The sequence below is a fragment of the Cyanistes caeruleus genome, unplaced genomic scaffold (assembly GCF_971803275.1).
Source record: "Cyanistes caeruleus unplaced genomic scaffold, bCyaCae1.hap1.1 HAP1_SCAFFOLD_69, whole genome shotgun sequence".
Taxonomy (NCBI): Eukaryota; Metazoa; Chordata; class Aves; order Passeriformes; family Paridae; genus Cyanistes; species Cyanistes caeruleus.
Genome location: NW_028255886.1, coordinates 2,660,970 through 2,674,557, shown reverse-complemented (window position 1 = coordinate 2,674,557; position 13,588 = coordinate 2,660,970). Strand labels below are relative to the sequence as shown.

Here is a 13,588-nt window from a genome sequence, read left to right as displayed (position 1 = left end):
CGGATGGAGAAGGAGGCTGTGAGAAAGAGGAAGATGCCCCAGGAAACCCAAGTAGGTGAGGAGGAAGTCAGTGCCCCTTTCCCCCTCTCTCCTGCTCCATCTCCCAGCCCAGCATGGCCCCGGCTGCAGGACAACCCCGCTGCCGACACCGTCCTGCTGGGGACACACTGGGAGGATCTCCTTCCCCTTCCCTCTGGAATGGAGGCAAATCCCATCCTCTCCTTGTCCTTCCTCCCTCAGACAAGGAGCTGAGGATGGAGACCAGAGAGGACAAATCCCTGGGGCAGAACCTCGTGGAAGAGGCCATTTTGAGCAGCTCCACAGTGCAGGAATCCAATGGGGAGGAAAAGCCCTGGAGATCCCGCAGGAGGAGGGGCTCCAAACCCCTTTTCCTCTGAGGAGGAAAGACCCACCCTGTGCAGGGAAGGTGACCAGAGATCCAGCCGGGGCTCTGAGCTGGTGGTCCATGAGCAGCTTCAGGATGGGGAGAAGCCCTATGAGTGCTTGGAGTGTGGGAAGAGCTTCAGCCACAGCAACAGCCTGATCTGCCACCAAATGATCCACACCAGGGAATGGCCCTACAAGTGTGGGAAATGTGGGAAGGGCTTCAGCTGCAACTCCCAGCTCGTCATCCATCAGCACATCCACACTGGGGAGAGGCCCTACGAGTGTGGGGAATGTGGGAAGAGCTTCCGCCAGAGCTTCAGCCTCATTACCCACAAACGCATCCACACTGGGGAACGGCCCTATGAGTGTGGGGAATGTGGGATGACCTTCAGGTGTGGGTCCCAACTGATCATCCACCAGATGATCCACACTGGGGAGAGGCCCTACGAGTGTCCCAAGTGTGGGAAGAGGTTTCAGACCAGCTCCAGTCTCCTCCAGCACCAGCGGATTCACACGGATGAGAGGCCCTTCCGCTGCCCAGAGTGCGGGAAGGGCTTCAAGCAAAGCTCCCACCTCTTCAGGCACTGGAGCATCCACACTGGGGAGAGGCCCTATGAGTGTCCCCAGTGTGGGAAGAGCTTCTCCAAGAGCTGTAGCTTGGCCAGACACCAACTGAGGCACCACTAAGGGAAGCCCTGTGAGTGCCCCGAGTGAAGGAAGAGCTTCATGTGCTGCTCCAGCTCCATCCCCTATGGGAGGCCCCACGCTGGGCAGAGCCCTGATGACCCATGTTTCCCGTGATCTGCATTGGGAAGACAGTGTGTTGGTGGTGATTTTGTTTTGGCTCTAATATTCCTTTGATTCATCTTCATCCCTTTAAAATTTACAAAATTGGAGTAACAATCAACAGATTCATCAAAGGCATCTAAAACCTCACTTTTTACTAGTGCTTCAAGGGAATCTGGGATTCAGGGAGGTACATGGGAGGGTTTTGGGGGTTATTTGGTGTATTTGTCTCCATCTTTTGCCACTCAAGGAGATGAGAGAGTTTGATCTGTCACCTCAAAACCACTCAATGCCCCCCAAAAAATATTCATTCCCACCCACAATTACTGGATTCCACAGGTCCTCAGGGTGTAATGCCTTAAGTTTTAGCTTTCATATTTTTCATATTCTGCGCTGCCTAGGTTTGTAGTTTTGAACTTCATATTAAGTGTTGGTGAGCTCTCTTCACAGAAGAGGTAGACAAAACAATTCCTTTTCTAGCTTGATACTAAGGGCAGTTGTTACAAGTTTCAGGCCCAAAAGCATAAACCAGGGTGGACTGAAGAGAGAAAACAAGAAGGACAGGGCTTCGTCATCTGAAGCTGTAATTGGACCATGAACCCAAGTATGGTGATGGACCTCAACTTCTAAAAATGTGAGACCTTGTGATCAGTTGTCCATTTTTGTGACCATTTTTGCTCCATCTTGGGTGTACTTTTGGCCAGGCTCTTGTACTGCCCAAGGTGTCTCCTTTAAGGCCTTTAATAAACTTTATTCTTAACTTTGTCTAGCCTCTGTTCTAGGTCAGCCTTCTGAAGGCATCAGGTGGAATGGAGTTGGAAGGGGATTGGGCCAAGTGGGATGCAAATCAGGAGGGGTGAGATGGGCATTGGGTGGGGCAGGATGGATGTGATGGAGTTTGGGAGGTGTGAAATGGGGGAAATAGGGCTTGGGAAGGGGGTCTTGATGTCAAGCAGGGATGGGATGGGTTGGGATTGGGACTGGGGAGGTGGGGTGGGGTCTGCAATGAGACAGTCAAAGTTTGGGGATAATGAACAAAGGGGGAGCCCATTACTGAGTGAGTTTTTGGATATTCCACGTTCCTGCAGAGATTTTGGGGTATCTTATGTTTCTGAGGTGGTTTTGGAGCACTCCCCAAGTCTTAGGGGGTTCCTGAGAGCAGCTCCATGGAGCCCCATTGCCAGGAGTGGTTGCCATGGGCATGAGCTCAGAGCTGTAGCCAGAGTGTGTTGCCTCAGTGCTGGAGAGCAGAGAAATGATGAATGGCTCCAGACATCTCCAGTGTGCGTTTGGTGTCAAGATGAAAAATGAGGGATGAGACCACTATGCTTTGAGATGATTTATTGCTCAAATAGTTCGATAAGAGATCAGTCTCATGGCATGAGATTAGTAGAGGAGCAACAAGTCAGCCATAGCTTGTGGAAGTCAGAGTTTCTTCTCTGCACAGAAATATATAACATTTTGGTCCAATAGGCCAATGGAAAACTGTTCAGACTATTCACTGAGTCCTCATAGAGGTGTAGTGAACGTTGTTTATTTCTATCTTTAGCACACTTTTGTAGGGTCTGACAGGGTTCGCGGGGCTTAACAAGCTACTATTGGTTAACACATATTGTTTACATTCTTTTGCATGTACACCATGCCATTGTTTTTCTTTATTCTCGCTGTTCCAGGAGAGTTTCAAGGACACTGCCTTTAATATTGTCACCTGAATTAAAAGCTGGGCTGTGCAGACAGGCTTTTACTAAAATATCATGCTTTTACTCTATTAAAGTATTTCCCTACATAGGGAATATACATACAGTAAATACAGGATATGTTATAATACACAGAGTCCTAAGATTTTTCTTTTGTTGCCCAGGGTGTGCAGGGCATACGGGAAGAGACGGAAATGGATGCTTGTGCTCAGCAACCTGTCAGGGCATGCCGTGGTGCAGGGAAAATGGCCAGAAGCCCCTTGGCTTTTGGTGGTTCTGCTGAAGGCACAAGCCCTGTCCCATCCAGGAAGCGCCATCTGTGTCCTGCTGCCCGTGTGGTGCTGGCTGGGTTGCTGAGGGCTCCCAGGTGCCTCTTGATCCAGCTCCTCTGGAGCTCCTGTGGGGCTGCAGCGCTGCTACTGGGCCAGGCTGGGGGAGACGCTGAGGGAACAGGGCACTGGGAGGCTGTAAATGGATGAGGGGCTGTGCAGGCCCAGACGGGACAAAACCGTGGGAAGGCGTGAGGGGGATGTGTGGAGGCTGGAGGCTCCAAGGGGACAGGAGGCCCCTGAGGGGCCGGGGTGGTGGGAAGACCTGAGGAATTGGGTGTCAGAGGCCATAAGCAGCCCCCGGGCAGCCGCCTTGTTCCTGACACCCGGCTGCTCCGGTGCTTCCACAAAATGTCTCCCAGGCCTGCAGCAGAAGCCCTCGAGGCTGGGACACCAGCCCTCCAGGAGGGTGGGGAAAGCCCAAGGTGCCCAGGCTGGGCTGGCTGGGGACATGGAGGGCAGGGGGGTGCTGCCAGGCCACGGCCACTGGGTGCCTCCAGGAAGGGGCAGTGGGCAGAGGCAGGGCTGGCCACCAGCCCAGGCCCTCACGGCTGCCCAGGCCACGGTGCTGTGACCGAGGCCCCCCTGACACAGAGCTCGGGACCCACAGAGCTGCTGCCACCATGGGGAGGGTGGCGATGTCTCCTCGAGCAGGGCTGCAGAGTCGCTGCTGCTGAAGAGGCTCTGGAGCCCACAGAAACAGCAGCAGAGTGGGCCCAGGAACAGCAGCACCCCGAACGTCGGCACCTGCACAGTGAGGTGTCCGCAGCAGCCGGGTGCCAAACGGGGAGGCTGTGGGCACAGCTGCCTTTGGTTTGGCAAAAGGTTTCAGCAGAGTTGGCCACAATGGCTTTCTCTTCACTTGCAGCCTCACAGCAACACTGGGCAGCTTCAGCTGCAGCCTGTGCCCGTGACTGACTTGGGTGGCCGTGCTTGAGGGTGGGCTCCCCTTCCACACTCAGGTGTCCCAAGGCAGCGGCATTGGTGCCATCGTGAGAGAGAGACATTGATGGGGTTCGAGCCTTGTGCTACACCTGCCCTCCCTCTCTTCTGTGAAGGCATCTTAATGACAGAGGCGTCAGCTCTGAAACTAAATCCTGGACTTGCTTAGAACAATGGAAGAAGCAGCATGCGCTGAAAAAAAGCAGGGACTTAGACAGCTCAGTTTTGCTCTCCACTTGGGGAACCACAGAATTCCAGAGCACCTTGTGTTGCAAAGAATCATAAATATCATCCAGTTCCAACCACCCTGCCATGGGCACAGGTGGTGTGCAGACACAACTGTCACTAGAACTGGAAGAACATTTCTCCATGTTTACCTTTTCTTCTCCTGGATTTCAAGCAAAGATGAAAAAATCATCTGGTGAATCACAAATGAATATTGTAGCTCACAGAATTAGGAGCAGGAGTCTCCAGTGGCCCATGGTGTGTCCATTCAACCATTGTTAGATCGTCCAGTTGGACTCAGCCTGGTGCAGCCTGGGCACAGGCACCAGGCTGGTCCATTTCAGCATCCCAAAGTCTTTGTGGTTCCCTGTGCACCCATTGCCTCCTGAATCCATTCTTGAATTCCCAGTTACTGCTGTGCAGGACATGAGAACACAGGAATAGCTTGTTTGGCTCATTCTTGTGTTTGCTGCTCCTGCCTAAAGTAATCATCAGGACTACATGCTGATGTAAAGATATAGCCAAACAGCAAAGATTTTTTCTTTAATGTCTAATACTAAAACCTTGTGTGACTGTTCAGACACTCTAAAATCCAGGGTGAAAATGACAGCTTTGGTATGGAAGAATCCTAGAAATTTTGACATGTGATTTTTCTAATCAAGGATTTTAATGCCAATGCGGAAACTACAAAAATATTAAAACTTTTCATTTGTAACCCCTTTGAAATGGCATCAGCACACTTACAGGAGACAGGGTGTGACAGCAGGGACAGTACTTGGCAGTTCATGGCTTCAGATGTGGGAGATAAATATTTTGCCTGGGTTCAACCTGAAGTTCATGTTTTCCCAGGGTTTTGATTGACTGGTCATTGCAGGTAAATTTAATAAATGCAAAAGGATGTAAAAGCACAATTTCTGGAGAATGTGCACCTGGGAGAAAATTGGGAGAAAACCTTGAACACAGCTAGCAGGCTCTGGAAAAATTTTAAAAAGTTAAAATTAAAAAAAGATGTAGCTCTGTGATTGTCCAGGCAGGACTTTTTGTGTCTGGGGAAAATGTCTGCCTTGTACCAGCTGCACACAGACAGACAGGCAGCAACTGAAGCCTTGAACATCAGAGAGTGGGCTAATGTTTCTCCCAGAAAAACAGACCGAAGATCAGACTGAAATGTGACAGTGCCTCCGTACAATCAAACCATCCTAGGAAACTCAGCAGCTGATGGTGTTTTTGTGCTACTGCAAACCCCTTCCATGGAAAACCTCATTCCAGGAAGGAGCAACATCATCTGACAGATAGCAAGTGGCCAGCAGTAGCTCCAGGAGCTTCCTGCAGGAAGGAGCCCAGCCCCCAATGCACATGGGCTTTGGCTGCCCTCTGGCACAGAAGCCCCCCAGGGGCACAGGTCTCTGGGGCAGGAGAAGGGCACCAGCACTGCCAGGGCTCAGGGGGTGGCAGGTCTGCCTCGGTGGGGACTCTGCCACACCTGCTGATTTCAGTGCTGGCTGGGCCCCAGGGCTCAGAGCAGCATTGGTGCCCTGGCCCACACGTTCCTTGTCTGTGTCACACCTGCAAGTTTAGAATGGTCACCAGACAGGACGTGTCCCAAGAAGGCCGTACCAGCTTCTACCCTTCCATCTGTGGCTGCATCGGCAGCCCTGGGGGCTCCTTCTGCTGCCCTGAGCCTGCAGAGCTGGGCAGCATTTGCTGACAGTTTGAGGTGTTCCAAAAATCCTGTTGGGCTGTCTTAGACACTTTGGGCAAGGGATTCCTTCCAACCTGGGCCACTTAGGGGGGGATGGGGGCTGCTCCAGGGCAGAGGGCAGTGTGTGCAAGGGCCCTTTGTGACACGGCGCAGCACGGTCACCATGGGATGGAAATGGACAGGGTGTCAGAGGGCCCTTTGTGACACATGGTGACATAGGAGCTGGCGGTGACAGGGCCACACCACAGTGCTCGGTGCATGCGACAGGACAGGACGCGCCAGAGTGGTGCTGTGAGGAGCCCCCACACAGCGCACTCATTTGTGTCTGACCTGGAGCTTTTCCGAGGCTTTACTCCTACAGGTGACCTTGTGGAAAGACTGCGGGACTCGGTGGCCGTGGCCTTCCCGAGGCTTTTCTTTTGCAGGTGTCTGCAAGGCCGGACTGTTGGACTTGGTAACCCAGAGCTTTCCTGAGGCATCTGCCATCCTTCTGGCCTGTGCCCTCAAGGTGAGACTGTGGGACTCGGTGACCAGAATCATTTAAGAGGAGTCTCCTGTCATTGTGGCAGGAGCCCTCAAGACCAGACTGCAGGACTTGCTGTCCTGTAGTCTTCCTGCAGCATCTCTACCGCAGGTGTCTTCAAGGCACAACTGCGGGCTTTGTTGACTCAGTTTTCCCAAGGCATCTCTCTTTAAGGTGCCCTCAAGGCCAGACTCTAGCATGGCAGGCAGATTCCTCAGCCTCTTCAAAGTGGTCAGGGGGAAAAGGAAGAAGGACACTGGAGCTGCTCCAGCACAACAGCCTGAAGAGCCGGAGCAGTTCCAGCCACTGCAGGATGGTGAGTGGCAGAGCTGGGCCACAGGGCTGATGGCTGCAGCCAGCTTGGCCCCATCCCATCCCACCTGCTTTGGACATGCCCACAGACAGAATGGAAGAGGGGCCAGGGCTGCCCCACCCCCCACAGCAGCTCTGCTCCATCCCCTGGCGCATCCCAGGGCTGTCCCTGCCTGGGGAGTGCACAGCTGGGCTGTGTTCTCCAGCCTCTCCCACAGCCCCTCAGCTCTGGCTGCACTCGCTCTTTGCCAGATGCAGCCATGGACCGGACCCAAGAGCAGGACCCCTCCCTTGGCCGCTTCCGCAGAACGCTGAAGGTACCTGCAGCCATCCCCACCTGGGCTGGGCCTGCTGTCACTGCTCAGCTGAGAACTGCACTTTTAGCACTCCATGGAACATGCCTAGCTTCTCTTTGTTCTCCTGCAGATGTTCCGGAAGTTTGTGCCCATTCAGCGCAGAAAGAGCAGTACCACAGCAACTGAGAGCACAGCCAAGCCTGACTCTGGGCTGACCGAGCTCCAGGCAGAGCCTGATGTCAGCCCAGATTCATCTGAGCTCTCAGAAAAGTTTGACACCGCAGTGACTGAAAACTGGGAAGAGGCTTTTCTCATGTCAATGACTGAGGATGTGGCCATCACAGACACTATCAGTGGAGAGACTCAGGGCCTGACAAAGACTGAAACCAGCCCTGATTTGGCTGAGCACTCAGAAGACTCTGACAGTGCAATGAATGATCACAGGCCAAGGACTGACGTGGAAGTGACTGAGGACATGGCCATCACCAACTCCACCACTGGTGTGGCCATCACAGACACTGTCAATGAAGAGACTCAGGGCATGACAAAGACTGAAACCAGCCCAGATTTGGCTGAGTGCTCAGAAGACTTTGACAGTGCAATGAACGATCACAGGGCAAAGGCTGACATAGAAGTGACTGAGGACGTGGCCACCACAAACGCCGACACTGGAGTGGCTCAGGACATCGCAAATACTGACACCATGCCCACTCCCACAATTATTCATGCTCCCTCTACAGATTTCTTTGAGGAGAGAGGATTTTCTTCTCAGCAGGTACCCAGCCTGGGGCTAGGGTTGGAGGCCTCCCAGGGTCGTGTGCCCCCTCAAGCCATAGCCACTGGGCCCCCTCAGCCTTTCAGGCCAGCACAGTGTGGTGGGAAGGGAAGCACTTCTTGGGGGAAGCTCGGGAAGCTGATCCCTTTTACAGTGCTCCAAGTCTTTCCCATGCCTCCTCCAGGTGCCAGTCATGGTGAAAAACATTCACCAGAGTCTCATGTCCCATGTCACTGTGGGTGCCAGGCTGGCCACGAACATTCTGAAGCTGGCTGAAAAATACCCTGTTGATGTGGTGCTGACCCTCCTGCGCTGTGCCCCATCATGTGACAGGTATGGGGCCCACGTGCCTTGAGAGCTCAGGGCTCACCAGCCTTTAGGGCCCATTGCCCTGCACAGCCTGTCCAATGGGCTCTGCCCAACAGGCAGAGAGGTCCAGGAGCCTTGGGCCCCTCTGTTTCTCCAGGCTGCTGCCAATGTTCCCTCCCTGCCCCTCAGGGCACTGGGGCTTTGTCACTTGGGCTCCCACAGCTGCATAGGTCATGGTGCTATGACTGAGACACCCCTGATACAGAGCTCTGATCCCACAGAGCTGCTGCAATGATGTGGAGAACTATCGCCTCGTCGGGACCAACAATGGAGAAGGTGCTGGCAACACTGCTCTGTGTGATGGAGGATTGGCCTCTGCACAGCATGTGCACCTCCGATGGGGACAACAAGACTGTTTTTTCCCTGGCTGTGAGTTTATGGGCCCTTGCTCAGTCCCAGATCACCTCTCCAGCAGCTCTCCACCCTCTCCCTGCCTCTGCGAGTGCTGGGCTGAAACCTGGGCTAGGGGCAGGCTCAGGGGACACCGGGCCCGCTGCTCCCCCTGCGTCTCCCCTTGGGCCCTGCCCCATGGACACCTCAGCACTGAGCACTGTCTTTGGGTGCTTCTTTTGCAGGCAACTCTGGTGCTCTGGGTGATTATCCAAGTGCCTGAGTGCCACGAGGCCATGATCCTTTATTCCGCCCGCCTGTTTGTGGCTCTGCTGTTCCATGTTGTCATCACCACCCAGCAGATGCCACCAGTGGAAGTTGACATCTTCTGGAGAGCATGCCAGGAGGAACACCACCTTCCCAGCAACCCCAACAGGTGCCAGTCCTCCTGTCCTTCCCATGCCTTTGTAGACACTGCCAGTTTTCCCAGTGTGACCTGGGCTTTGCTCTGCACACAGGTTTGCAGTGCAGGCCATGAAGGCTCTGCTCTGCTGTTTGCACTATGATAGTGAGTTGATGGCTATGGAGCGCAAGCGTGGCTGGGACACGCTGCTCTGTGCTGACACCCAGCACTATGCCGTGGGTCTGTTGGCCAGGTGAGACCCCCTTCTCCCCGCTACCTCCAGCTTTTGTGCCTGGTGCCTGAGGTGTCCCCCACAGTCCCTGTGGTCCTGGGCCAGAGGGTCACTGAGAGACGGCTGAGCAGACTGGAAAAGGCCAGGAGAGGATGCCCAGAAGGAGCCACCTCCCAAAGTACCCACAGTCCCTCCAGGGATGCTGAGGAAAGACCAGACCTCAGTGAGTCATTCCTAGGAGAGGTTTGCCCTCCCCACCTCAGGGTCTTTGTGCCTTTTTCCCCGCTTCCAGGGAGATGCACGGTGCCTCCCTATCCTTATGTTCTGGGATTGCACTCCGCCTGCTCCGGCTGCTCAGCAGGGAGGAGCCATGCTGGGATCTGCCCTTCCTGCCATTCCTTGTGGAGGTGAGCTTGATGGCCAGCACTACCTCACTGACCTGCCTCTCAGCTCTCTGCCCTTGCATAGCCACAGCTGCCTGGGACGGTGCCTGCTCCCTGTGCCGCTGCCTGGACCCAGCCCTGTGTGGTTCCAGGCTCCTGCCAGCTGGGTCCCCTGTCACTGCCCTGTGCCTTTCAGGTCCTGGATTGCCTGGACTTGCGTGAACATGGTGACAGCATCCTGGAGATCATGTCAATGCACCTGCAGATTGAGTGCAGGCAGAGGCGTCGCCTGGCGCTCAGAGGCCTCATGGTGCTCAGCAAGGATCCCTCGATGGTGAGGACAGGGCAGTGGCTGAAGCTGTGCTGGGGAAAGCAGCTCCTTGTGCTGGCTGGGCTTCAGGAGCTGAGGCAGCTGCTCCCAGCTCTCCTGCCTCACCTGCCTGAGTGCTTTGGGACAGCCCTTTGGCCTCTGGGCCCGGCGGCAGCAGAGTGGGGCTGCAGTGCCAGGGCCGTTCATGGCTTCTCATCACAGCCTTGTTTTCCACACAGGCCATAAGAATGTGCAGCCTGTCTCAAAGCCTTCTGGAGCTGCTGGGTGATGCAGACAGAGATGTGCTTGGCATGACCCTCCACGTGTTCACTAATATGCTCAAGACCAAAGACATCCTGATATCCAGTACCACTGCCCCAAAGCTGGCTGAGGCACTCCTGCTGCTCTTTGACCATGTAAGGCTCTGTACACGAGCACTGGCTGCTGTACAAAACTTTGCTTGACAGATATTTGGGCCTTCACCCAGTGAGCCTGGAGTAATTGGTATTAAGTTCTTTTTCTCTTCCTTCAGGACCACAGCCATGTGCAGCTGCTCTCCCTTGACCTCTTCTTCAACATGATGGACTTGGTAATGGATGAGGGAAAAAAGCCTCTGGAGAAGATTTTGAGCCAGAGCCTGATTCCCCTCTTCATCCACTGCTATGATGAGAACCAGCATGTGGCGAAGGTCAGGTTTTGTGTGATGCTGGAGCATCCCTGGGAGGGGCATTGGCTTCCTCATGCCCTAGAACCTCCCAGGCTGCAGCCTCCTCTGGGCCCTGTCACCCAGACAAGAGTCCTGTGCCCTTGGCTGCATTGCCATCTCTGCATCTCTGCTGCTCTCCAGGCCTCTCGGAAAACGCTGATTCGTGTGGCCGAGTTCCTGAAGAGGAGAAATCTCAAGCAGCTGATGAAGAAGGAGCAGCTGTCGAACTTTGCAGAGTGTCTGGTAAGGACAGCCTAGAAGCCCCAGCCTCAGCCTGGAGAAGACCCTTGGCCCCAGCACTCAGTGTGTGGTGCTGGCATCTGTGCCCCTGCCCAGTGCCGCACCCAGGGGCGCCAGCCTGCGCCGCACACACCGCTCCCTTCCCTGGGCCGCACACGTTCTTCTCCAGGCTCCTGTGGCCCCGAGCCGGGTGCCAAAGGAGCCCTTGGTATGCGGATAGAAAAACTCTATAGCTCACAGAGTAGTTATGAGAGTAGGTATGAATTTATTCAGTGCTGAGGTGCATGGGGGATATCTCCTCCAAAAGCATGCACACCTTGGAGACTTGTTTCTCCCTTTTTATTCTCTACAAACCAGGGTTACACAGTATGCCTAATACATATTCATTTGCTAACCCTGCCTTTCCCCGCTTCATACTAAAATTAGTTCCATGCCTATTTGCAGCTGCACACTGCTCCTTGTTGGTCACTCTGGTGGTCGTCTGGGGGTCTTTAGGGCTGCAATTTTCCTTCAGCTGAACTTTTCACCTTGTCTTTTTGTGCATGCTCCTTTCAGTTCTTTTGAACCCTCTCTTTCCATTTCTTGTGGCTTAGGGGTCCAAAAGAATCCAAGGAACCCCCTCATCCTATGGTGCATTTATGCTTGCATCCTGTTTACGTATTCTAGCTCTTTATCTCATCCTGCAGTCTTTATTCTCTTCCTGCTCTTATGGGAGCAGTCAGCATTTCACACAGGTTTTGTAGCCCTTTCTTTTACTCAAGGCAATTTTTATAAATGATTCCTAATTCCTAATTTCTCTGTTTCACCCTGGCCCACTGGGGCTGTGGGCCGGGTCGGCACCGCGGCTCCCCAGGCAGCACCCGGCCCTCTGCCCCCTCCAGAGCCCGGCGCCAGCGGCTGCTGGCCGGGCCTCAGGGCTGGGCGGGCACGGGAGGCCGGGGCTGGCCGCAGGCAGTGCCCGACCGAGGGGCACAGCCCGCGCCAACCCTTCCCTCCTGCCGCTCTCTGCAGCTGGCACAGGACGAGAGGCGAGCAGCTGAGCACCTGCGCCGGGCCCTGCCGTACCTGCAGAGCCCACAGGAGTCCCTGCGAGCGGCGGCCATCAGGTTCATCGGTGAGCCAGGAACCTGGCTGGGCTCCCTCCCCGCCCCGCCGCAGCTCGGGCCCAGCCGCGGCTGCTGCCCCGGCAGCGGCATCCGGGCTCGGTATCCTGGAGCCCCGGCTGCCCTCGGGGCTGCTGCCGGCCTCTGGCAGCCGTGCCCTTGGGCTGAGTCAGGATGCGGCAAGGGCCCGGGCTGAGCCCTGCCGGGGGCGGGAGGGCGTGTGGCCCCAGGGCTGGCAGCGCCGCTGGCAGGGAGCTGTGCCGCTGGGGCCCTGACAGGCTCTGTGTTCCCAGAGACGGTCGAGGTGCCAATGAGGGGGCAGCAGGAAGAGCTCTAGGCCTTCAGTAAGGGTGAGTGAGTGCTGTCCGTGGGGGCTGGCGGGGGGAGCTGCAGTCTGCCCTGGCCACTGAGGGCTTTGCTCCCTGTGTGGACAAGGGGTGGTGAGGGCAGAGCACAGAGAGATTTCAGGGACGTGGGGCGGGGGATTTGGCAGGTGTGCATTCGTGACCAGGACCTTGCAGCTGATCCCGTTGTCCACTCCCCTCTTGTAACTCTGGCAATAGCAGGCTGGGATGGCCTTGGCAGGACATTCTCCTAGGATTCCCACAGGTGCGGGCTCTGATTGTGGCTCTGTTCCTCTCTCTTCCAGCCTTTTAAGCCCTGAGGAGGAATGACAGCCCTTCCCAGACAAACATAGTAGTTCAACTGATATTCAGTGAAAGAGCTGCAGAAGTACACTCATCTGCTGGCTCAGAAGAAACAGTGTTCATTTAAGACCTCCAGATGCCATGGAAGATGAGAACACCTTGACACCAGAAGAGACCAGCTGGAGCTCCAGGCACAGCTAATGATTGGCACAGCTGAGCCTGTGGGAAGCTCATGTGGCTTCAGCCCTCTCCCTGCCTGTAGATAGTTCCCTCCCTGCAGCCCTCAGACACTGCCCACTCCTTCTTTTTCCCTTCCACTCTTCCTCCCTTTTGACAGCTCCATCCCCCCAGCCCTCAGACTGTGCCACCCCCTTTTTTGCCTCTCAGCTCATCCCTTTGCTTTGCCTTCCAGCAATAAACAGTTTGGCTTTTTCACTTAACCTGCATCTATGTGGAGCTGAAGGGTCACAATTCTGGAGTTCTGTGACACAAATCCTGAGCCCTGAGACACACGGGCCCCTCCTGCTGTTCTCTTCTGCACTGTGTTTTGTTCAGAGATGCAGAGGAACAAGCGCAGATCAGGCTGGATAGGTCCCTGTGCTGAAGGTCCAGTTCCACAACATTGTGGAGTTAAAGGTCTTGCTGAGCACCGTGAGCCTTGGATTTTGGAAGAGCCAAGCTGAGTATGTCCTGAACCCCACTGTGTGGGGTTCTGTGTCAAGCATCCACAGACAGCAAAGGAGCTTAGAATGCCTAAGGCTTTCAAGAATAGCTTCCTGAAAGCACAGTAATGCTCCATCCCTGCTCAGGATCAGGAAGAGGGCAGAACCAGAGAGCATCTGGGCTTAACAGGGAGCTGTGGGTGTGTCTAAGAGCAAATGAAGCAGCAGC

At 54.9% G+C, this 13,588-nt stretch overlaps 2 protein-coding genes across 7 annotated transcripts in view; both read left to right on the top strand.

Annotated features, from left to right (window-relative positions):
• LOC147647051 (uncharacterized) overlaps window positions 1-13,588 on the top strand; it is a 96,996-nt gene that overhangs the window by 67,508 nt on the left and 15,900 nt on the right. Inside the window, exon 4 of the mRNA XM_086872643.1 lies at window positions 540-947. Coding sequence (XP_086728769.1) covers window positions 540-947 — 408 coding nt within the window. The remainder of the gene's footprint in view (window positions 1-539; window positions 948-13,588) is intronic.
• On the top strand, window positions 5,344-13,137 carry LOC111942337 (maestro heat-like repeat-containing protein family member 7). 6 transcript variants are annotated; one of them, XM_086872651.1, is made up of 16 exons: window positions 5,344-6,576; window positions 6,766-6,907; window positions 7,156-7,220; window positions 7,330-7,974; window positions 8,159-8,307; window positions 8,565-8,712; window positions 8,919-9,109; window positions 9,192-9,329; window positions 9,601-9,715; window positions 9,888-10,025; window positions 10,241-10,417; window positions 10,534-10,689; window positions 10,849-10,950; window positions 11,959-12,061; window positions 12,344-12,400; window positions 12,700-13,137. In XM_086872651.1, exons 2-15 carry the CDS (start codon window positions 6,790-6,792, stop codon window positions 12,385-12,387), a joined length of 2,289 nt encoding a protein of 762 aa, XP_086728777.1. In that variant the 5' UTR covers window positions 5,344-6,576; window positions 6,766-6,789; the 3' UTR covers window positions 12,388-12,400; window positions 12,700-13,137. The 6 variants fall into 6 exon arrangements, with proteins under 6 accessions (XP_086728777.1, XP_086728778.1, XP_086728776.1 ...); XM_086872652.1 differs by having other exon boundaries at window positions 6,267-6,576; window positions 6,741-6,907; XM_086872654.1 differs by having other exon boundaries at window positions 6,295-6,576; window positions 6,777-6,907.

Bases quoted from the DNA above. Each gene is read 5' to 3' on its own strand.
- LOC111942337 (XM_086872650.1), top strand. From the start codon at position 6,790: ATGGCAGGCAGATTCCTCAGCCTCTTCAAAGTGGTCAGGGGGAAAAGG. The intron at 8,308-8,564 runs GTATGGGGCCCA...CTGATCCCACAG, and splicing joins TGTGCCCCATCATGTGACAG to AGCTGCTGCAATGATGTGGA. The intron at 10,951-11,958 runs GTAAGGACAGCC...CGCTCTCTGCAG, and splicing joins CGAACTTTGCAGAGTGTCTG to CTGGCACAGGACGAGAGGCG.